Raw genomic sequence first — 23,350 nt, forward strand, 5'->3', positions numbered from 1 at the left:
CTTTGAATTGTATTCTGAATAAGGTAAATCTCTTTACTTATGGATAACTTAAATCATCTTATGATGAATAAAAATGTTCATACATTTAAATTTACATGATACTTTTTTGTCTCATAAATTTCAGAACATTTTCTTCTCCCTATGGTTGCAACTTGCCTCCTTGACTTTAGGCTCTAGAGCAGTGATGGCGAACCTTGGCACCCCAGATGTTTTGGAACTACATTTCCCATGATGCTCATGCACTCTGCAGTGTAGTTGAGAATCATGGGAAATGTAGTTCCAAAACATCTGGGGTGCCAAGGTTTGCCATTACTGCTCTAGAGGAATTGTAATATTCAACCGATTCAAGCATTTGATTTTAAAGCATACGGTGGGCATTTATTACCAGTCTATCTGATGAGTTTATGCAATTATGCTTAACCATATACTATGTGTTCTTTTATGACATGTTTGTCACAATACAATGTATTGCTTAATATTCACAATTATCTGTTTCTTTCATAGTATCAACTTTATGCAGTACTTTTAAACTCCCGAGGAAGCTCCATTGGGCGAAACATGTAAAGCAGAAATGGCTGCATTGTTGTATGAACTATATGTTCTTTGAACATTTATTGTAATCTTTAAAGAAATTGATATTTAATAAAATTAGCAATTTTTAAAAAAAAATGTTACATGTGTTTTGGCACCTTTAAAGTCCCACCTTTTGCCATTGCTTCTATTTATCAAATGGGATGTGGTGTCTATTTCCAGTCCTTCACTGCCCTTACGTCCATTTAAATGTTTAACACAGTTAAATCAATGGGTTTACTTCCACTTTAAAACAGTTGCATTACATCAATTAATTCCTTTATTAAAATCATGAATAGGATTTTCCTTTTAAGAAGAAAGTGAGAACCTTTCCATTAGAGTGCTGATGCTGAACTAGGGCAGTAAGGGAATTATGTGTGCATCCCTGCCAATTACAATCCAAGGCTGCTGGAGTGCTCAGGGCAACTTCTGGAATAGTAAAAGAATGAGCAGCTTCAAGCACCCTGAAGCTCTGGTGACCGCTATTCTGCATCACTCTACAAAAGATTAAAACATTTCAGGCTTAAGCTGGCCATAAATGGAGCAATTTTCTCCCTGCCACGGAGCCACTGTGTTCTCTCAGTGGGGGGGGAGCCGTCCTCGCCAGGAGAACACAGTGATTGTTGTTAGAGGCTATAATAGCCACTAGCAATAATCGCATGTAAAATCCAACAGGCTGGTTGTACCCAAGTTGATTGATCAACTTGGGTACATTCAGCCTGCCCATACATGGTTTAAATCTCGATTGGTACCTGCTGAACCGGCCGAGACAGTCTATGGTCAGCTTTAGTTTACATATGCGATAGCCTCTGCCACCTATCTGACACCCTTAATGCCCTTCTGACTGCAAGTGTAAACAAGCCCTTAGAATATGAGCATAAAGGGTTTACGTTCTGTGCTTGTACAAAAGGCAGCATCAAATTCATCACTTTACCAACATCCTGACATTAAAGTGAATGTAAGAGCTCGCTTTTTAAAAAAAACAAACATGTTATATTTACCTCCTCTGTACAGTTGGTTTTGCACAGAGCAGCCCAGATCCTGCTCTTCTCAGGTCCCTCTTTGCTGCTCCTAGTCTCTCACCTCCTTTGAGTGCCCCTCAGCCAGCAGCTTGTTACAGGTTGTCACCCAAGCTGAGTCATAGCTCCGTGTAGCCATTCAGACACTGAGCCCCGCCCTGGCCCCGCCCCCTCTCTCCCCTGGTTGGCTGACTTTGATTGACAACCGCGTGAGCCAACAGTGCCACTGCTCTGTCTCAGCCAATCAAGAGGAGTGTACTGGATGGCTGAGGGGATCGTGGATATTGCTGGAGAGAGGAGGAGGTCGGGTAGGTAATTGCAGGGTGCTGGGGAGGCAGCTACACACAGGTGTTTTACCGTAATGCATAGAATGCATTAAGATAAAAAACCTTCTGCCTTTACAACTCCTTTAAAGCTGAAAACCATGACAACCATCCCTGTCCTCTTGGACTTGCCTGCTATAATCTGCCTTTACTTGCAAGCACAGCAGTTGCCGTTCTGCATCTCTACCTATATAACACATTGATTGTGCATGTGCGCGCATGTACACACTAGTGATCTCCATGTGGAGTGGACCCAAAGTTTGGGAGCAAACATTTTTAACCAAAGGAATGTGCAGGCGCTACTATTAGAAAGCTATGCAAACTATCATGGTTGAACAATGACAGATTTTATAACTCAGACACCATTGTGTATCAAAATCAGGCAAGAAAAAGGGGAACCTGTACACATGTAAGCAGTATTAAAGGCTTGAGGAAAATGATAGAAATATAGGGAGTCAAAACAAAACGAGTGTGTCTAGAAAACCAATAGAAGTTAATTTCCCCAAAATTCAGCTTAAGAAGTGACCTCAAAGAATGGCTTCTGAAACTTCCAATTTATATATCCTACAGCAACCTCTACATAGAGCACCTGGCCAGGGTATTAACAGAGATTCACGTCTACTACAACCACACAACTCAAAGAAAAAAGTCCACACACACACACACACACACAAACAGCTGAGCTACACCAGAAATCATTACCACTTTCTGCTACAGTAATATGCTTTATATTTAAAAAAAACACAAATTAAGATTGCTAATCTAAACCTTGGCACAATACTTGAGCCTATTAGTCTCAACAAGGTGAACTGTCTGGACATGATGGATCTAACCTATGTAGACAGTAAATACTTCTCGGTACAGATATGTTGCAGAAAACCTTATATAGTTTACATCAATTCACATTTAATTTCCATTCCTCACTCATCTCATTTAGCCTTATTAATGAGTAATGAAAAGTAGGTCACCTCCAGCTAACTCTTTATTTACAAGTTGTACTTCAAGATTGAAGATTTGCTCATGGATTTTGCTGTGTGAGAGTTTCAGCTTCTCTCTTCTATTCACCATGTAGCACAGATTCCTAACCTGTGAATAGGAAAAAAAAATAAAAATATGTGAAGCCTTTTTTTACCATATGCTCTATATTATCACACAAGAAGTAGCCATTCCACTGTAACAGATTCACATATATAAATACACACTCTAAAGTCAGAAGACTGTAACTTGGCCTGCCCATCTGTGGAAAGAGGTTTGAATGGAAGAATGCTGAGCATGCAAATATGAGGGCAGCTTGTTTTACCAGGGATGCAGCATAATGGTTTTCAGAGAAATAATTATGCTAGATCTGTCCTCAATTTTAAGTCTTGGCTTGTCAACTCAAGAGTTGCGTGGCTTTTTGAGGCCTTCAGGTATAACGAACAGCAAAACTTTTTTTTTATTTTGGATAAAGTGGAAAGGAATGAGTACACTGGTCAGGGTTTTATTGCTGCCTGTGTCCCCATTATGGAGGATTCACCCTGTCTATTTGTACGGTTTACCATTATCATTAAAAGTGAAAATAAAAGAAAATTCCAAATTTTAGGTTTTCCCCAGAAAAGTAAGAGGGGAAATCTTCCAATTGGGACACTTGATCTGGTGACCTGGGGGAATCCCTTAAATTGCAGGGATTTACTCCAACTTCCTGTTTTGGCTATGGGACAGGAAATGAAGGCAAATCTCCCTAAATGAACACAGATGGCAAAAAAAAAAAAAAAAAAAAAAACCACACAAAAATCTGGCGGGTTATAAACCTTCCTTACTCTATCTAAAAGGAGAAAAAAAATGTGCCTATTGTTCTACTTCCAACCTTTGTGTGTTTTTTGGACATGGACACATGCTGGCTTCTTTTATCCTTGTGATCTACCTTAGGAGGTTCAGAATATAATATGCATATTAGCACAATTTAGAAATCTGCCTTCTTGGATAACCTACCTCTTAAAGTGCACTCTTCTCAAGGGACAATAAATTGAGTTCAATCAACATATGCTCCTACAACAGTATTTCCATGTTTGTAATTAGTTTAGTTGTCCTTCTCTGCACTCATTTCAATTCCACAACATCCTTTATGTGAACTGGCACCCAAAACTAAACATGTTTAAAGGGTAACTCCACTTTAGTGGGAAAAAAATAGCAAAATAATAATAATAATATAGCATATACAATTGTGACACAAGTCATATGACCTCTCTTTTTCAGCCTGCAAATCTAAGACGCAATGCAATATGGTAGCCTGGAGGGATTCTGTATGAAGATGGTGTACAGAACGTGCCCCAGAAATGTAATTTCCTGCTTGTATGACTGGCTTAGCGATTTTCCCAGAAGTCTGCACTAACATGCAAACCAAATTTTGAGCATCCCCTACAACAAATGTAATTTTTGGTGTCATACGCTGAAAGGGAAATCACACTCAAAGGGATGCAGACTCTGTAGGGTGCAGCAACTGATAATTATAAAATCACTCCCATACAGTACAGATTCACTCTGCATATGGAATAACAAAAGGTAGGAAACGGCTAGTTTGTTAAATTCTTTGCAATGTACTTAGATCACTCAGAGGGGAATGTTTTTTTATCAACAAAAGTTGCGTTACTCTTTAAGATGAGCTTTTACTCATGCTTTGGACACTGTCACGATTATGCCCCCCTCTCTGGAGTGTATATCTCTTTTAAACACAAGGAAATCTCTTGCTTGCTTTAGTAACTGCAGCTGAGCATTCCATTCTGCAAAGTAGAACTTTGACCTCCCATTAAAAAAAAAGTCAACCTAATGCAGCTCGGTGTGTAGGAGCAAAAATGCTGCACTGCTACTGAACGCAGAGCAGAGTAGTCATTCTCATGTAGGCTGTGCCTGACTGCACTAGAGTGGGATAAAAAAATGTTGCAGGGGCATAGCTATCAGCATTGTCACTGTTGAATTATAAGCCAGTATCATGTCAATCAACACATGGTCACCCCTTGCCCTGCCCACTGCTTTCAGGATGGGCAGAACCACTGTTGCTGAAATCCTGTGAGCTGCAGTGTTGAAGGGGCATGTGTGACACAAAAGGAGTAGGATTTGGCTCAGTTAGGGAAGGTTGTTGGTTGTTTACTGTAAGAGGTTTGTGCCTCACAAATTAACTGGGTTTGGACTGTCACACAGGAAGCTTTAGCAGTACTTTAATATAATCCAACTCTAGTATAAATCAGAAGAAGAGCTCTGAGGCAGAGTGTAGCCTTGTAAGTGAAATAAAGCGCTCCTAAAGTAAAACACGTAGCTTGTGCTTTAACATGAACATTACAATTCTGCTACATAAGTTGCACCAATGTAATATAATTTTAATAAGCAGACTTATAGTAAATATATTGGTGTGCACAAATTTTATATAAAAGTTGCATTGGGGAAAATTACAATTGTTTTTCTTTTCTTTTACTATTTGCAATAAAAAAAAGTCTATCCAAATTAAGGCCCTGTCAGTTAAAAGATAAATAAATAAAAAAAACACACAACATTGTAAAATATTTTAGGGGAAACGTCAAACCTAAAAGATATAACAGGCAGAACCAGACCAGTAAAAAATGCTCTGTGACTTAAATGGCTAAAGATCAACACAAGCCAAAACTTATGGAAGGGAAAGGGGGGTGTTGGATAGAGTGGGTAAGGATTAGAATGTATGTAAGGTCTTAGTCCATCTGCACAATTTTTACTTTACAGAAAGAAATTCAAGGAAGGAAAATCACTTGGACAGGAACACACAGACCGCTATGAAAACCTTGTGGAATTTTTAATCCTTCCCTGCTTTTTAACAATTTTAACTATGAAACAGAATACAAGGTAAAATGTGAAAAGAACACTTTCATAAGCTATTGTTTTAAAAAGAAACCTCATAGCTGTAAAAACTAGACTCACTCTCTCTAAATCTTGTCTAAGGTGCATGAACATCCTCATTCTTGTATGGATGCTGTCCTCCTTGGGTTGTAACAAGCCTTCCTGTTCCTCCTCTTTAGGAGGCACCAGTGGCTTGTTGAAGTTGCTTTTACGTTTCAGCAGCCAAAAAGAGTAAATCAAGTCCACAGTGAGTTTGGGTATTCCTAGTTCAGCTGCCACAGCATCCACGTTTACCATAGTGTAAAATTCTTCTTCTAACTCTTTTAGTTTCTGGGCACGGAGGCTGGTTTTCTCACTCTCACTTTGTCTGTTGTCAATGACTGGTTTGTGAGAATCTTCCTGCTCCCCTTCTGAGCAATGTTTGTTCTTGCTATGCTTCAAGCAGTAGGACTTGAACTTAACTTCGTCTCCTTCATCTAAAATGGTCTTCATGTCCAGAGTGTGTTCGAAGGCGCAAGTGACATGAAATGCTGTTATGCAGCTCTTAACTGAACACTGATAAAAGAAAACAAACACAACTGATGAATTATAATGCAAGTAGCTTACAGGAGCATAAACTAAAGATACATTCACATGAGACAAAAGTGCTTGCGTGTGCTGAACAATTAAAGTAGATGTAAACCCACCTCTAAAATACCATGTAAGCTTTAACATGTAAATATACTGTAATTTCAAAATTTGTTTTCAATTTTTTTTAATGTAAACACACTGAAATGGTTAGTTAAAACAGTGCATGTTGGACTTGGATCATCCAAAGTTATTTCCGCTATTATCCATTTTAATGAAAAGAGTTTATTTCCAATAGAAATGCCTCAGTGAACATTTATAGACGATATATAAACTTGCAACTTCTACACACCAACTCAGGTATCAGGACTAATCTTTCTCTGGTTACAACAAAAGCTTTTGACTGTAGAGAGAATCTGTGGGTAAATTCACCTAGCTATAATCTGGGGCCAACATTTTTAGCCCGGCTTTAACTTTGTGTGCGCTTTAGAACGCATCTCCAGCCACAGAAACTTTCATTTTTATTTATTTTTTTTCCTAAAGTGACACTAAACTAGATCATTCTCCAAAAAAAATACTATAACTAAATAAAATAAAACTAAACTAAAATAACTATTTATTGGCCTTGTAGTCTAATTGAAATAGTTTCTTGCATTGTTTTTCTGCCTCCTTAAAATGTCCTCTCTAAACTGCCAAGCTTTTCCTTTTCCCGTCACATCCATTTGGAACCATCCATACATGTTTGTGTGAACACTGCAAATCTCAAAGTCCCAAGTTTATCTAGGGAGCAGGTAAGAAAGGGAGGTTACAATCTCACATACAATGAGTGGGACAATGGAGAACTAACTAAGCCACCCCGGTTAACCCGGTTTTGTGGTTGGACTTTTTTTCAACCTGACTATGTAACACAGGAAGTCGGACCACAGAAGCAAAAAAAATAAAAAAGTTAGATTTGGAGGAGACCGAGAGCAATAGAGGATGTCTGAGTTAAAGAAGAGCCTTCACTCCCTTTTTAGTGGCTTTGCCCCTCTGCACCCCCTTTATTAAATAGAAAAAAAATATTGCACTTACGTCGGAAGAGAAGGGTACGTGTTGACGTCACCACACTTTTTGCAACCCGGACGGGCGCTTGTTGTTAGCCGGCCCTTTATCCATGCATATTTAAAATATATACTTTTTTCTATTTAATAAAGTGAGACAATATTACACTATGGCTAGTTTTTCTTTGTGGGTCCTCTTCTGAATGGGACGTGAACAGACTCCACAGTGTTTGCTAAGTGTGTGAGACTTAGTGCAGCGATCCATCCTGTGACCAACGCCCCATACAAGCATCTGTGCAAGTACAAGGCCTTGGCTGGGCTATAGCCACATGCCTGTTTTGCTTGCTATCTGGTAAGCAAGTTTTTCTTAAGGTGGCGGATGAAGGTCTGATTTTATCAGACAAACTTGAATATAATTGTTTTTTTCACTTTAATGCAAACAATGCCATTCTTTTACAACTTCAGGAGCTCTCTAAGCTCCACTAATCAATTTTGATGTAAAGTGAGGGGCTGCACTTCCGCTTCCCACTGCAATGAAGCACCCAGTTCCAGTGTCAGGTCCCCACTCCCCAACCTGTCATGCCATTTACAGAGCATAGCGCAGTGATGACTGTGCTTTGTGAACGGCACAGAAAAGTGAGGAAGGTGGAAGCACATCACCGGAATTGGTTAGAACAATTTGAAAATATGATTCTCGCTAATGGTAATATTCTTGTTTGAATTTTGTCATCTTAGATTTGAATTGCCCATTGTTTTAGTAACCAAGCGCAAAACGCAATATCCTGCAAAAGTCAATTACTGTTTTTTACTGCAGGATATTGCTTTTTGCACATTGTTATTGGCCGATTGGCTGCTATATATTGGTACTTATAATTCCTTTGCATTATGTTATTTCAGCTTTACATGGGGCATACAGTTTAAAAAAAGAATTGTACATCTGGTACATATATGTATGGCAGATAAAATTCATGAATTGTAACTTGAAAGCAGGGTTTACTCTGTGGCACAGCAATTACAGATACAAACACAAACATCTTACTTGTATACATGCTCCAGTCTTCAGTTTACAGAGACTACAGACCAATGCCCAGCGACTGGGAGGGATGTGAGAAACCTTAGTTATTGGCTCCATCCTTTCAGGGCAAGCAATGCTCACCTGTATAAAAGAATGAGTGTTATACCGCAGAGAAGAACTGCAGGCAGTATTAAATAATGCATATAAATTGAATCAAACTGTATCCCAAAACCATTCTGAAAGCGTATTATATAAATTAATATTCCATATTTCTCGACAGGAATTTGTTTTTATGTGTGCAAACAAAAAATTTGCTAAAAAGTAAATGAACTTTAGGTTCACTGTTCCCCCTTGCTGCTGCCATAGAAAAGAACAGACTCCCCAAAAATGCCAAACTGCCTCCTGAAACAGGGTCCCTCCAAGACCTACCAGCAGTTCTCTCAATTTCTTATCAATTGTGCTTTTTTGTTATAACAGAGGACAAGTCCTGTGTCAGGAACAGACACCACTTGGCGTCCCCTTCCTAAACTGCCAATCTGCCCCCTGTGACTCCCACAGAATCTGCCCAAAACTTGGTTTAAAGATAAAAAAATGTCAGTGAGGCAGGGGAAATTCAGACTTGTAGGGAACCTACACTATGGGAGTATGGCAGTAGACCTCAGTCTTTCACTTTAAGGTGCATATGAGGAAAGAAAAACGTTTTGTTTTTATTTATTTTTCTTGCAATACTTAAATAAAAATGCTATGAAATAAAAAAAAGCCTACATTGACATGTCCTCAATTAACACAAAACTGTATTATATATATATATATACATACATACACACACACACACACATATATACTGTAAAAAGAACAAAACAAAACAAAATATATGCCGTGAGATTCCTGACAAGCAAAATACTGTCAAATTTTGTCTTTGCACAAAGTAAAGTTCACAAGTAAAATTTGCTTTACAAAAGGATGTCCTCTGTGCTGCCAGAACGCTTTGAAATACCAAAGCATGTGTTTGCGAAGCCCCATTTCACCATAGTAGGTTTTTCTGACAGAATGTAATATGTCTATTCCCCCAATACATAGAATTGGAAAGTTTTCAGTGGGCTGCAGAGGCAATGTAGAGTGTCACTATGAAGGTACAATCTAGTACATAAAAAAAACAAGTATCATCCTTGTTTATTATGCATTGGTTTCCTTTAAAGTGGTTGTAAACCCTGTTACACCACTTGTGCCTACACTGCAAATCCCAAAGGCCCTAGTTCATCTAGGAGCAAGCAAGAAAGGGAGGTTAGAATCTCACACACAGTGAGGCTTACCTGTAGGCACTGTAAATATCTCCTAACCCTGCACAGTTTAGGAGATATTTACCATATACGCTTGCGCCAACGTCATCAGCGCATGCGCACTGAAGAAATGGCTTGCTCGTGCCGTTTCTTCAGCAGGGTGTCGTGAGCGGTAGCTCCCACGCACATGAGTGACGTCATTGTGGCTCCAGTGATGCATACTAGCTCATTATGCCTTTGTCTTACAGGGTTTTTTCTTTTTTTCAGTTTTACAACCACTTTAAATCCATCGTAAAAGGCTAAAGGTCTTTTAGCTTAATGCATTTTCTACATTAAAGATGAAAAATCTCACGTACAACTGACCGCCCCCCCCAAATATCTGAGCCCGATCTCCATCCAGCGCTGTGCCCAAGACCAGCAGCACTGCTCTTTCTCCCCTCAGATTCAGAAACAGCAGCGGGAGCCACTGGCTGCCGCTGTCAAAGTCAGTGAGCGGGGAGCAAACCCAGACATCTGCCCCCATAGCAAAGCGACTGCAAAGGGGCAAAAACTGAAGAGGAGGAGCACACAGCGCTGGAGGGGGGACCCCAGAAGAGAAGGATCGGGCTTCTCTGTGCAAAACAATTGCACAGAGCAGGTAAGTGAAACATGCTTGATATTTAAAAACAGAACCTTTACAATCACTTTAAGGAGAAACAAATCATCATTATAAATTTTCTCCTGTTCAAAAGGATTCTTTGCATTTTCATTTATTTGATCAAGTGGCAGCAGAGTGCTGTGCTTTTTAAATTATACAATTTACTGGCAATTCCATTAATTCAAGCTTAAAATATATGCCTCATCAGGCTTTAAACCCAATAAAGTAACCTGTGTTTCAAAAGCTTGCATCGTAAGATTTTTGAGCTTCCCAATAAATGATATTGTATAAACTCCAGATCATCTGATATAACACACACTGGGGTGGGCAATTTCTAAAGCACCCTAATATGAAACAGGTCTAGCTGTCACTAGCAAAGAAGAATGAGCTGTATAACAAACCAGAAGAGAATGGAAAAGTTATTACCTCTGGTATCCATAGAGCACAGCTTACATGTGCCCATTTTGTACCAGTTCTTGTAGCTTTCATTGCTCCACCTCTCTTTGGGCACAAAATACACTGCGGGTGTATACCTAAAACACACGTTCGACACAGCCAGCTGCCTTCTGGGACCTTCAGGATGCCATAACATGCCTTTGAACAAAGAAAAATAAGTCATGCATTCAAGTAAAGCATAAAACCTACATATTATTGTAGCTCCCCTGATTATGTGATGAATGAATGTATAGCCATGCAAACAAGACATTTCACCCCATTCAAAGTAAATAAAATAACACATTAGAAGAGTAACCAAAGGGAATGTTATATGACTTAACATGATACAAAAAAAGTTCCTTCGCTACTGCCGCAATAATTTAGGAACATTAATGTCTTTTACAAAGCAAGGGAAAAAAGATAAGGCCATATGGCCCTTAAGCATGTACTCCAGTCCTGCCAACAATTTATGTACACATTTAGCTGAATGACATTGCCGAGACATTGATTACACCAACTGCACATATGTGAGATCACCAGCAAAACATGATCCATGATGTTTAGGACACAGTGTTGTAGGAGTCTGGTATTTAAGTATCATAAATGTGTCGGTAAATGAACCAATATACAAGGTTCTAACCCATTACTCATAAGGTTTCCATAATTTTTAAAAGGCACCTCTGAATCACCTGGTGCACACAGATGTTGCAACTATCACAGAACACCATTTCATTGCCTTCCTCACTGTCTGGGGAGCGGCAAACATCACAGATGACATCCTCATCATATTCTATGCCCAGTCCTTCCTCTGTCTCTATTGCATGATTCATGTTTTCATGACAATGACGTTCCAGCACTTCTAAAGTCTTCTCCATAGTGTTCTCATCCACTGGAGTGCAACCTGTGGCAAAAAGAAACAGAAATGATTGGTTCACTGCTCAGCCAATAATAATCAAAGCAGTAAAAAGGGTGAGATTAGAATACATCTAATTATCAGGAATCTAAAGGAATGCAATAAAAATTCTGAGCTATCTAATTGCACTTTTCAAGAACAGTGGTGGACATTGCATAGAGCAGACCACTGCATTCATCAACTGTACTATAAGATAGGTCCCTAAGGGTATGAATATCTTATCTTTTATAATTATTCTTTTGAATTCTCCGTGTCCATATCGATTCTCAGGCCGATTACCTAAATTATTGTTAGAGATGGCCTCACTAGTGAACTACCAGTTATGTTGTACCAAATGTTAACTGCCAAAATCATACCTCTGTGGCTACCACTAGTTAATGCCCAGTATTACTGTTACTCTCTCTTGCTGTGGGAATCCTAGACAGGTGATAAACTACCATGAACATGAATGCTCTTGATAACACCCATAAACATGACTTAATCATAAAAATCAATGATCAGGAGTAGTAACCATAGGGAGTTTACGGCAGGGGAAACAGCTTCCCACAGAACTATTGGTCCAGTGTTAGCAGTGACAAGGTTTTAGTAGGGATGGACCGATATATTGGCCGCTGAAAATTATTGGCCGAAAATAGGGTTAGCAGTGTTTTGCTAATGAGTCCCGTTAATGGCCACCGAAAAATGTAAAAAAGATTTTACCATGATTTTCATAGGTGATGTGAATCAAAAACTGCAAAATGGGTGCGTTTTTGAGGTGTTTTCAAAGCATTTCATGGGGGGGGGGGGGGTGGTGTTACTCTGCAACCGAAGCGCAATGGACCAGTGTGAAGGCATACATAGAATTTAGCGGGATGCATTTTTCTTGAGTTTTTCGTGTTTTTTTTTTAACGCAAAATCGCTTCAAAAATTACTTAAAAAGTCGAACATCATTATATATAAAAAAAACATTTTTGAAAAAGTGTCCAAAAAAACAAAAACACACACACCTTTGTGTCCCATACATACCCATATCTACAAGTTCAAGGTTGCACTCTTGAAGCCAAAAGAGGTCCATATCATCAAGGTCATATCGGCACATGCTTTCTGCTAGTTCCAGAATGTTTACATATCCTGGTTCTGATGGCTCCTGCCCTGAGCAATGGATGTACTTTCGTGGACGCGAGTACAGCACCTCTTTTACCTTATCAGCAATGACCCTGTAAATGAGATGCAAACGTTCATACTAGTATATTCAGCCTATATAAACACACAAGAAAGTATTGATATTTTTAGCTGAAAAAAATGCAAATTATGCAAGCTCTCATTTAAAGCAGAACTTTACCTATAACAATTTGATAAAAAATAATGTTCTTTAGCAAGGAACATATATTCCACGTTATTATGCTACCAATATCAGTGTGTTCTGTAAAATTGCCCCCAGCATTGCTTCAGGTACTACTTGCTGGAAACTGACATTTTGCAGAAACACAGATCCCCTGAGTAGCAGTAAATTTTTGGCTCAGATTTCTGGCACAGTGCCTAAAAATATAGAAAAACTGAGGCTGTGCAGAGCAGTGTGATACAATGCATTACTGGATTTTCAACAGATTAGGCACTTATTTTTAATGTTTTACATAGCTACACCTGCAAATGGGGTCAGCATGAAGTAAACTATCAGGAGTTCATTTTCTGACTTTTTTCCACTTTAACCACTTCCAGACCCCCCACCTCACAAATACTGCGGCAGGGCAGGGTTAATGCATTAGATACAGTGGGTGCGCGCAAGCTAGTTCATGGGGCCAGCGGAGTCTATGTCTGCCGGCCATCCGCGGTCGCTGTTGAGAGGCAGAATGGGGATCTGTAAACAAGGCGGATCGCAGTTCTGACAGGGGAGGAGAGAGATCAACTGTTCCTAGTAATCAGGAACAGTGATCTCTCCTTACTCCCAGTCAGTCCCTGACAGTTAGAAAACACCTCCCTATGGAGCACTTAACCCTTTGATCAGTGTTAACTCCTTCCCAGCCAGTGTCATTTATACAGTGATCAGTGCATTTTTATAGCATTGTTCTGACCTGAGAGAAGGCTGTGGGATAGTTTCTGGATTAGCTGGAACTTGAACACCTTTTTCCCACTCCTGCTTCCAAGTGTCCACAAAATTGTAATATTCATCTTGGTTGACATGTTGAGAGTCTGGAATCTTCATTGCACTAATTAAGTCCTTTCTGAATACCTAAGACAATAAAAGACAAAGCGTTAATAAGTGAACAGCAATAAGACAGCATTATATAACAGATGCATAAAATCAGAAGGGTAAAAGGCACAGGTGTTTCTAATGGCAGCCTTTTAGAACAGAAAGGTAATTTTTCTAGTGACCAGTTTATAGAAATAATATATACCTGGATACAAGGCCTTCCTCCAGTTTCCATATATCACCATTATTAACAGATTGACAGCCATGTACTTATGTGGCTTAGTATTGGAATTTACAACACATATTCTTTACTTCCTATAGGTCGATAGAACAAATTGTTCCCAATTGGCAGCAACAATTGTCAAGTTTAACAAAAAGTATTGATATCTAAAAATGTTAACTTTTTTTTTTGTTAAAAGAAACCTGAAAAAATATAAAATCGGTAGGTTGCCATTGTTGAGTTCTCCATTTGAAGCCTTGAATCAATATAACAATTAAAGTAACAAGACTGTTATCCACTGACCCAAGAGATGGAAGGCAGTCTATGAACCTAACTTTCCAAACACTTCAACAGCTGCATTCTTGTTTGAGGCCAGAGACAACCAGGAAACTACTATTGTCAGATCCTGGTCAGCAATAGCATGTTAGAACTAAAAAGTTTCTTTAAAACTGATGTTTGGGAAGCATGATGGCTTACAGTTAGAGCTCTGTTATTTCAGCGCTAGAACTTCATTATCCTGTTTTCACAAGAGACACTTTGCTTGTCGAGTCTGTACACTTTTCTTTGTTTACGTGAGCTTGCCAAGGGTTTATCTCACAATCCAAAAGCCACACATTTTTTGAATTGCTAAATGTGTATATTAAATTCACCAAAAGCTAATCTTCTCAGAAAGGCCTGCCCTGCCGCTACCTAAAACGGAAGTTTTACCCCATCCCATCATCGTCCCACAGTTACTAGTTTATGTATCACTTACCCCTCCCTTTTAATTAGGGATACACCGAATGGGTTTTTTGGTGCCGAAACCGATACCGAAAATAAATCTTCCTTGATCCCAAAAAACGATACCGAAACAGGCTTTTTTTTTTTTTTTTTTTTTTTTAATATATTACACAAAAAATTATTGGATATACAAAATTGTGTTACATTCGAATTCGTTATATTCAACTTAATCATTAATTTTATAAAGAAAAGAATACTACAATCCAGTAATGTCAAAAAGTACTTTAATAAAAAGTAACCCACATAAAATTGGACAGTGGACACAGAAGATAAAAATAAAATAAAATAAGGCTGCAGTCAGTGCACATTGCACCACCATACCAAATAAAAAAATAAAATAAATAATAATATTAATAATAATTAATGTTAATATAATATTATAAAAATGCCAAAGACTGACTTTTTTTTATATTTTATTAATTTCCAACTTACATCAGAACTAGTAATTCAGTTCTCTCTCCCTAAGGTGTCAGCGGCTGGATGTGCGATAAGTGTATGTACTGTATGTAGCTGCGGGTTACATACATAGTCATACAGTAGACCGCACTGCGTTCCGGCCCCGGGTATGGGCGGAGACATCCTGGAACACAGACTAGTCTACAGCAGCGGTGCTCAGCCAATCACAGCAAGCAATGTAGACTAGTCTGTGTTTATGGAAGTCACAGCCCATACCCGGAACACAGTGCAGTACCGTAGTATGTAGACAGCCACAGATACAGAACATACAGTTTTGCACATGCAGCGGGCTGACAGCTTAGGGAGAGACAATAACATAGTTTGGCCCAACAACAGAACAAACTATGTATAAGTAAGTAATACTTTAAAAAACAACTCTCTCAACTAACCAGAACAGAAATATGGCAGAAGGCCGTTATTCTGTTTCACAGTTTCTGTAAATATATAACATAGTACAGTGCTATCTGCTACGCTATAATAACATTTTTATTTTATTATTTTCTTTCAACTTAAATGAGAACTAGTAGTTTTTAGTTCTCTCCCTAAGGTGTCAGCGGCTGGATGTGCCATATAAAAGTATGTATGTAGCTGCGAGTTAGATGCATACTAGTCATACAGTAGACCGCACTGTGTTCCGTCCTTGGGTATGGACGGGGACATCCTGGAAGTGGAACACAGACTAGTCTACAGCAGCGGTGCTCAGCCAATCACAGCAAGCAATGTAGACTAGTCTAGTCTATGTTTATGGTAGTCACTGCCCATACCCAGGACACAGTGCGGTATAGTACTGTAGTATGTAGACAGCCACAGAACATACAGTTTTGCATTTGCACATGCAGCGGGCTGACAGCTTAGGTAGAGACATAGTTTAGCCCAACAGCAACAAACTATGGTACAGTAGTTCAAAAGCTGGAGTTCTCTCTTAAATTAAAGTGCAAAATACTGTAGAAGAACTACAATGAACCAACAAATGGCACAACTAGACAATTGGAACATACTAGGTAGTCAGTCATAGTATGTTGTATGTTTCAATTGTCCAATAGCACAGTCCAATACCAATTCATGTACTATGTTGAAAATGGTAAATTAATTGGTCTATGCTACGGATTTTTAAATCTATTTCAGTAAAAGTGGCAGATTTCGCTTTAAGAACAAAAGCTGTTCAGCTTTCTCACAGGAGAGACGGTTTCTCTTCTCATCAAGAATATGAGATGCCAAACTGAATAGTCTCTCACTCTATGTACTGGTGCTTGGGCCAGATAAATATCTGCATGCAATCTGTGCAAGCAAGGGAAAACGTTCTTTGTTGATGCGCCAGTACTCAAGGGGATTGTCGCTTCTGGCAATAGACTGTTCAGCTATATAAATGTCCAGCTTTTGGGTAGCTGCACTTGTTGTGGCACCGCTATGGATTGGGGTGCATTCGTGTAAAATTTCTTCAAACATATCAGATATGGAGGGAGTGTGTTCCTCTTCACTTGTATGTGATCCAACAAACTCACGTGCGTTAAGTAGTATGTTTTTCAATTTAAATTTGTCATCTATCTACGGCTCTGTCAGGCTAAGCATGCTCGTTGGACTGACATCTGAACTCCAAATGTCGGTAGTAAAACTGATTGCTATGATGTCGGTAGTCATGAGCTCATGAACGTGTTTTCTAACACTGCAAAACAATTCAGGTAGACAGGTATCTGCAAAGTAGCGTCTGCTTGGTAGTGAGTAATGAATATGTTGCATGAGCCTACGGAATCCAATGTCCTCCACAACAGAGACTGGCTGGTCGTCTAATGCAATAAATTCCATAATTTTATCTGTAATGGCACGAGCTTTGGGACTGTCACTTGTAAATTTTTTAACCTTTTTAAAAAGACTGTGGCCACAGATGGTATTGAGCCTGAGGCACTTTTTAAAGTGGCGCTGTTCTTATAATCTGCATGCTGAACTGGATGATGTGTTTTCAGGTGGTATATCAAACCTGTTGAAAAATGCCTTGGCACTGTACCCCCTCTTGAAATTTCTGCTGAGCAAAGACTACAGATTGCAAATTTGGGGTCTTTAACAGAAACTTTAAAATATTTCCACAACGCAGACATGGTCCACCTTTGCTGGTAGCGCAGAATAATAGCATAGAATTATTTTTTATAGTGGGAGTGAAATCTGGGGGGGGGGGGGGGGTGGGGGGGGGGAATCAATTTAAAAGCTAAACCCCAGAACGCTGCTTTAAAAAAAATAACCAATCTTTTTTTTTTTTTTTTTACGGTGCAGCTCTTGCCATGCAAGGTAGTTATGTCTGCACTGCAGTACATCTGACTTGTTCCAAAAAGATAATTGAACTGATTAAATTTGATTTGAAATGGAATGGATTGCTTGCAGTTTGCAATTGCATGCTATTTTATTTTTTTGAGCTATTCTGTAGTCTACTATAAACTTGTGCTTGTTGTCATTGAATTTGACACTTTGTCAGCGTAGTATACTAGTATTATAAGTTATACTAAATAACTATATTATATTTATTGCATACTGTCATGTCATGTTTAAAAAATGAATGTGCTTGCTGTCATGTGTAGTATAACTATACTCAATGACAACAAGCACATACATTTTATATCTACAGAATAGCTCAAAAAATAAATAGCATGCAATTGCAATCCATTCCATTCCATTTCAAATCATATTTAATCCGTTCAATTATATAAAATCTTTTTGCTATAAGTCAAATCTACTGCAGTGCAGACAGAAATTTTAAATACTAGTATTGCATGGCAAGAGTGCTGGCTTGTTGTTTAACAAAGGCCAAGTAGTAAGTAATACATGTTGTTTGACTGCTATAGATAGAAAGATCATCATTTCCGTTTCAGTACTATAATAAAATAAAATACTACTACTAGTTGGATTGCTTCTGTCAGTTTAAGTAAGGCAAAATGCTCACCGGCGAATAGTAGTAATGGCAGCCATGCAGGAGGGACAGTGCCCACTCTTGTACTTAATAGGGATGAGCTCCGGCGTGTTCGCATGGCGCACGTGCCGAGCCCGCCAGGAAGTCGGCACGGCGCAGCGCTAATCACAGGCAGGGAGACATTTCCCGATCTCTGCAGCCGCACATCGGGAAATGTCTCACTGCTTGTGATTAGCGCTGCCCCGTGCCGACTTCCTGGCGGGCTCGGCACGTGCGCCATGCGAACACGCCGGAGCTCATCCCTAGTACTTAAGTATGCTATGTGCAGCCTCTATGAAGCCGTCTCTCAGGTCCCAGCAGTGTCTCTCAAGCACAAGGAGTGTCCGCGGGGAAGGTGCCAGCGTCTCAGCAGGGAAAATGCAGGGAACGTGCTTACAAGTGCGGCATCTTAACCGCGAGGAACGTGCACGCCGCCCACCGCTACTGCACATGCGCGATTTTCAGCGCCATTATCGGCAAGAATTCTCTTTCGGCATGTTGCCGAAAAGGCCATTTTTGGCCGATATGTTTCCGCGACCGAAATTTTGGTGCATCCCTACTTTTAATTGTAAGTTATCACACGCTAATCCCCTTATTTTGCATTGTATTGTAACTATACTGTGTAAGGTCAGCCATAGACGGTTCAAATCTCAGGCCCGTTCAGCAGGAACCGGCCGAGATTCGAACCATGTATGGGCAGTCTCAATGTGCCAAGTTGATGGATCAACTAAATATGCCTTAGGCTGGCCATACATTATAATTTTCTTGTATAATTTTCCTTTAGATTTACCAAAACCATATAATAATATGAGGTCTAACCTAAACACTTTCAACGTGTATGCAATCAAGCAGGCCATTGCCACTACATAGTTCAAGGTAAATCTAAAAGGAAATAGCAGAATGTATAGCCAGCCTTAAACACTGCTAGAAACTTCTTTGAGTGCAGGGGCAGCCCTGCTAATCTGCACTGCAGAATTGATCAGTGGTATCAGGCCCCTTTCACACTGGGGCGGTGGGGGCGTCGTTTTTGCGGCGGTATTCGGCCGCTAGCAGTGCGGTTTTAACCCCCGCTGGCGGCCGAAAAAGGGTTAAAACCGCTTGCATAGCGCGGCTATAGCCGCACTGCCCCATTGATTTCAATGGGCAGGAGCGGTTTAGGAGCGGTGAATACACCACTCCTTCACCGCTCCAAAGATGCGGCTTGCAGGAGTTTTTTTCTTCTCCTGCCAGCGCACCGCTTCAGTGTGAAAGCCCGAGGGCTTTCACACTGAACAAACAGTAGAGGCTGTTTTGGGTTGGTTTGCAGGCGGTATTTTTAGCGCAATAACGCCTGCAAACCACCCCAGTGTGAAAGGGCTCTTAGTGTTTCACAAAAAAACTAAGAAAAAAACCAAAAAACAAAACACACACTTTATGTAACCACCTACCAATATGTCACACAGAAATGCTGCATATAAAGCACTGAACACGGATACAATGGGAAAAGAAATGAAAGCACAAAATATAAATTAAATTTATATCTTTGTAGAAGAAAAAAAACAAAAATAAACCAAAAAAACAAAAAAAAACACAATTACCAGTTCATACCAGCACAGTGGCAGATAAAAAGGTAAACGTTTATTGGTTTCATTTTGGAGGAAAACAAGTGTGTCCTCTGAGATAGAACAGCTGCTCTTGGCAGATGTCCCAGACTTGGCAGAGTATGCACCAACACCCAGGCATGTCTGACACTTGGCATGATGCACCACCAAGCGGGAATGGAATATTAAACATAGTCCTGAATGTACAGTATATGCTTTGAACATTCACTAGTATGCTGCAGCAGTTATTTAACAGCTTATAAGTAACAAATCACTTGTAAACATACAATTACTAAGAAAATGTGTTTCGACTCCATTTCCACCATGGCAAAAACACCACGGGCTCTTAAATACATAGAAAAAAAATGTTCATAACGTAATAGGAACATTTTCAAAGAATAAACAGAGGGCAGTTTTTTTTCTAAAAAAAAATATTTTTAGAAAGTTTTTGGTTGATTGGTTGACCTGCATTATGAAAAACGTTTTAAAATGTTTTTTTGCTCAAAAACTGTAATACCCTTTTTCCTTTCTGCTTAAAAACTGTTGGGAAAGATATCCATCACATAGTGGGGACATTGCATTTAGTGAGTTTGACCAATAGACCTGTATTAGAAGGAACAATTGTGTAGAACCACCACCTCAACTCATCAATGGTAACAAACTCAAATTTTCTTTTACTTCCTTTAAGGGCACTAAGAATGTAATAATGCAAACAAACTTCCTGAGTCAGTTATTCTGTCAGACACGTCAATAAAAAAGGCAGAAAATTAGTTTAATGTACTAAAGGAAAGCGGATCCAATCATTAAGCCTTTTTACAGAATTCCTTTTTTAAACTTTCAAAAATCACTTGAGTCTAAAACCGGCCATACATGGATCACAATTTGGCCGGTTCAGCAGGGACCGGCCGAATTTCGATCCATGTACGGGCATCCTGGTTGTACACAAGCCATTCTATCAATCGACTTGTGTACAACCAGCCTGTTGGGTTTTTCGCGAACATAGTGCAACAATAATCAATGTGTTCTGCCAGAGGGGAATGCTCCCCTGTGCGCCCCACCAGCAGAATACAATAGTGCTGCGGGAGAGATTGAGGTCAGTGTTGATGAGGGAATCAAGCAATTTCCTTTGCTTCCACTCCAGAGAGGTGCAACCCAAAAACTCGCCTAGAACCCGCTTGCCTAATAACAGAGAACCAAGGGCCATATACAACTGCATGATAAAGGTACTACTAATTACATATAAATAAAACACAATGTAGGTTAGGGACTCCCTTCTGTCCTAGAAAATTCTTTGAAATGAAGTTACCAGGTAACTTTGTTTCTCCTCATCTGCCAGGACACCACAGGAGAGAATAAACTAGTTCTGACCTTGTTGGGGGAAACCACTGCTTGCAGAACCTTCTCCACCAAAAGGTTGGCCTTGATTGGAAATCAGGTCTACCCAGTAAAGTCTTACAAAAGTGTTGAAACTCAACCATGTGCCTGTCTTGCAGTTTTGTTCCGGTGTTGCCTCTTTCTCTGCCCTGGATCAACTTAGGTAAAGTCAGCCTGCCCATACATGGTTTGAATCTCAACTGGTCACTGCTGAATCCGAGGCTCCTCTAAATCTCAATACAGTCCGAAAGTGCCTCTACTTGCCCTTTAGAGTGTTGACAGACGGATGTTCTCTGTATGCCTTCTTGAAGAAACTCCAGAACAGAAGCTAGAGTACTTCTGGGCTCTTGCTTTCCAATAGCCATAATATATTTATTTTGCATACTCCGTCATAAATTGCATTTGTAACTTTCAACATTCTATGTCTGTCTGATAACTAATGGGATTTCAGCAGTTGCTGTTCAACTACCAAGCTGCTAACGTTAGTTGCTGCACATGGGGGTACTGCACTGGTCATTGATGGATAAAATCCAAGAGGTTCAGCAGAATCCATGGGACTCTAGGCTCGGTCTTTTGGAGATTGCCAAACCATGATCTCTGTGGACCATACAAGGTGATCAGAATCATTCCCATTTATCATTTAATACTTTCTGTATGACTGAATGGAAGAGGAATGGGGGAAATGCATAAGTTAGATGGAATTTCTTTAGTCCTTCACTCCCAACCTGCTGCTCTAGAGAAAATAACCTACCTGTGCCTTTCTTTTGAATGCAAACAGGTGTATGTTTGCTTTGCCCCATTTTCCCACAACCAGCTTGATGATTTAGTTGCCATTCAGACTGACTCAATTCCCTGTTGCTGAGCAAGTCTGCTAAGGAGTTTAATGATCCTCCCAGGTGCATTGCCGGCAGAGCTAGAAGATACTTTTCTGCTAGTGACAGAAGAGGGGATCTGCTAGTGAAGCATATGACATAAGAGGATGGGATCTAGTACCTCTGCTAGTGACAGAAGAGGGGATCTGCTAGTGAAGCATATGACATAAGAGGATGGGATCTAGTACCTCTGCTAGTGACAGAAGAGGGGATCTGCTAGTGAAGCATATGACATAAGAGGATGGGATCTAGTACCTCCTCGTTTGTTATGTTACAGACGTAGCGTTGTCCGAAAACATCCAAGAATGCTTCTGGGTAATCTGAAGATTTGCCTATGGCTAGAAGATCTGTTGAATTTAGGAACTTACAAGCCTATTGTTTTTTCTATTTCCCACGCATGACAATGATCTAGATGGGCTCCCCACTTTCAAGCACTCGGGTCTGTGATAATGGACACTGACCTGATGGAAAAGCAAATTCTTCCCTGAGAAAGGAACTAGATGTCTTTCCAAAGGAACCACAGGTTTAACCCTTCTTGTTCAGCGTAGTCTGAGCTCCACCCCACATTGATGAGTGAAGGTTTTACAACTGTCTCAACTTACTTTTTACCCATTGAACTGATGTTATGAAAGATGGCAAGACCTAGAAGTTGAGTATCAGGGAGCATAAACAGTAGAAGAGTATCCAAATATATTACCTAAGGGGGATTAAGGCTTCTGCTAAGACTTTGGTAAATATTTGTGGTGCTGACTATAGGTCAAAGGGCATGGCTGCAAACTGCAAATGGGTCCCACGGTGAACCTCAGGCATTTCTGTGATGACTTCAGAATGGTAACATGAAGACACGCATCTCTCAGGTCTACGGTCAACATAAAATTCCTGACATAGTTCTTCTAGAGGAACTGGCACAATCACATTTTAAGATTGCAAATCCTGAATTAGAGGAGGGAAGATGGCCGCTTTCCCCTTGTCCCTTGGAAGAGAGGTAATAAGCAGTTTTACTGGTGGAACTCGAGCAAATTCTACTTTATACCCTTGACAAATCACATTGGGAATAATGGGATTGTTTCTAACCAATTCTCATCATACAAGGAAATTCCCCAATCTTCCTCCCACATCTGGGCTCAAGTCATTCTGACTCGGTGGGCTCAGGAGAATTGAACAAAATCACCTCTAAATATTGCCTGTCCAGTTCTCACATATTTCTTGGCTTTTCTATTTGCCCATACTCAAACCTGGGATTCCAAAAAGGTTTCTTATCCTGCTGCTTTTTCCTCTTGGGAAAGCCTTTCTCCCTGTCAGCTGACCAGTTAAGAACAGC

General features: G+C 39.8%; 1 protein-coding gene across 1 annotated transcript in view; it reads right to left on the bottom strand.

The window, feature by feature from the left end:
• JADE3 (jade family PHD finger 3) overlaps positions 1-23,350 on the bottom strand; it is a 164,575-nt gene that overhangs the window by 18,737 nt on the left and 122,488 nt on the right. Inside the window, exons 4-10 of the mRNA XM_073614602.1 lie at positions 13,694-13,851; positions 12,648-12,838; positions 11,419-11,630; positions 10,721-10,888; positions 8,402-8,518; positions 5,837-6,310; positions 2,881-2,998 (exon numbers count right to left, since the gene is read on the bottom strand). Of these exons, the coding sequence (XP_073470703.1) occupies positions 2,881-2,998; positions 5,837-6,310; positions 8,402-8,518; positions 10,721-10,888; positions 11,419-11,630; positions 12,648-12,838; positions 13,694-13,851 (1,438 nt within the window). The remainder of the gene's footprint in view (positions 1-2,880; positions 2,999-5,836; positions 6,311-8,401; positions 8,519-10,720; positions 10,889-11,418; positions 11,631-12,647; positions 12,839-13,693; positions 13,852-23,350) is intronic.

The sequence above is a fragment of the Aquarana catesbeiana genome, linkage group LG02 (assembly GCF_042186555.1).
Source record: "Aquarana catesbeiana isolate 2022-GZ linkage group LG02, ASM4218655v1, whole genome shotgun sequence".
Lineage (NCBI taxonomy): Eukaryota > Metazoa > Chordata > Amphibia > Anura > Ranidae > Aquarana > Aquarana catesbeiana.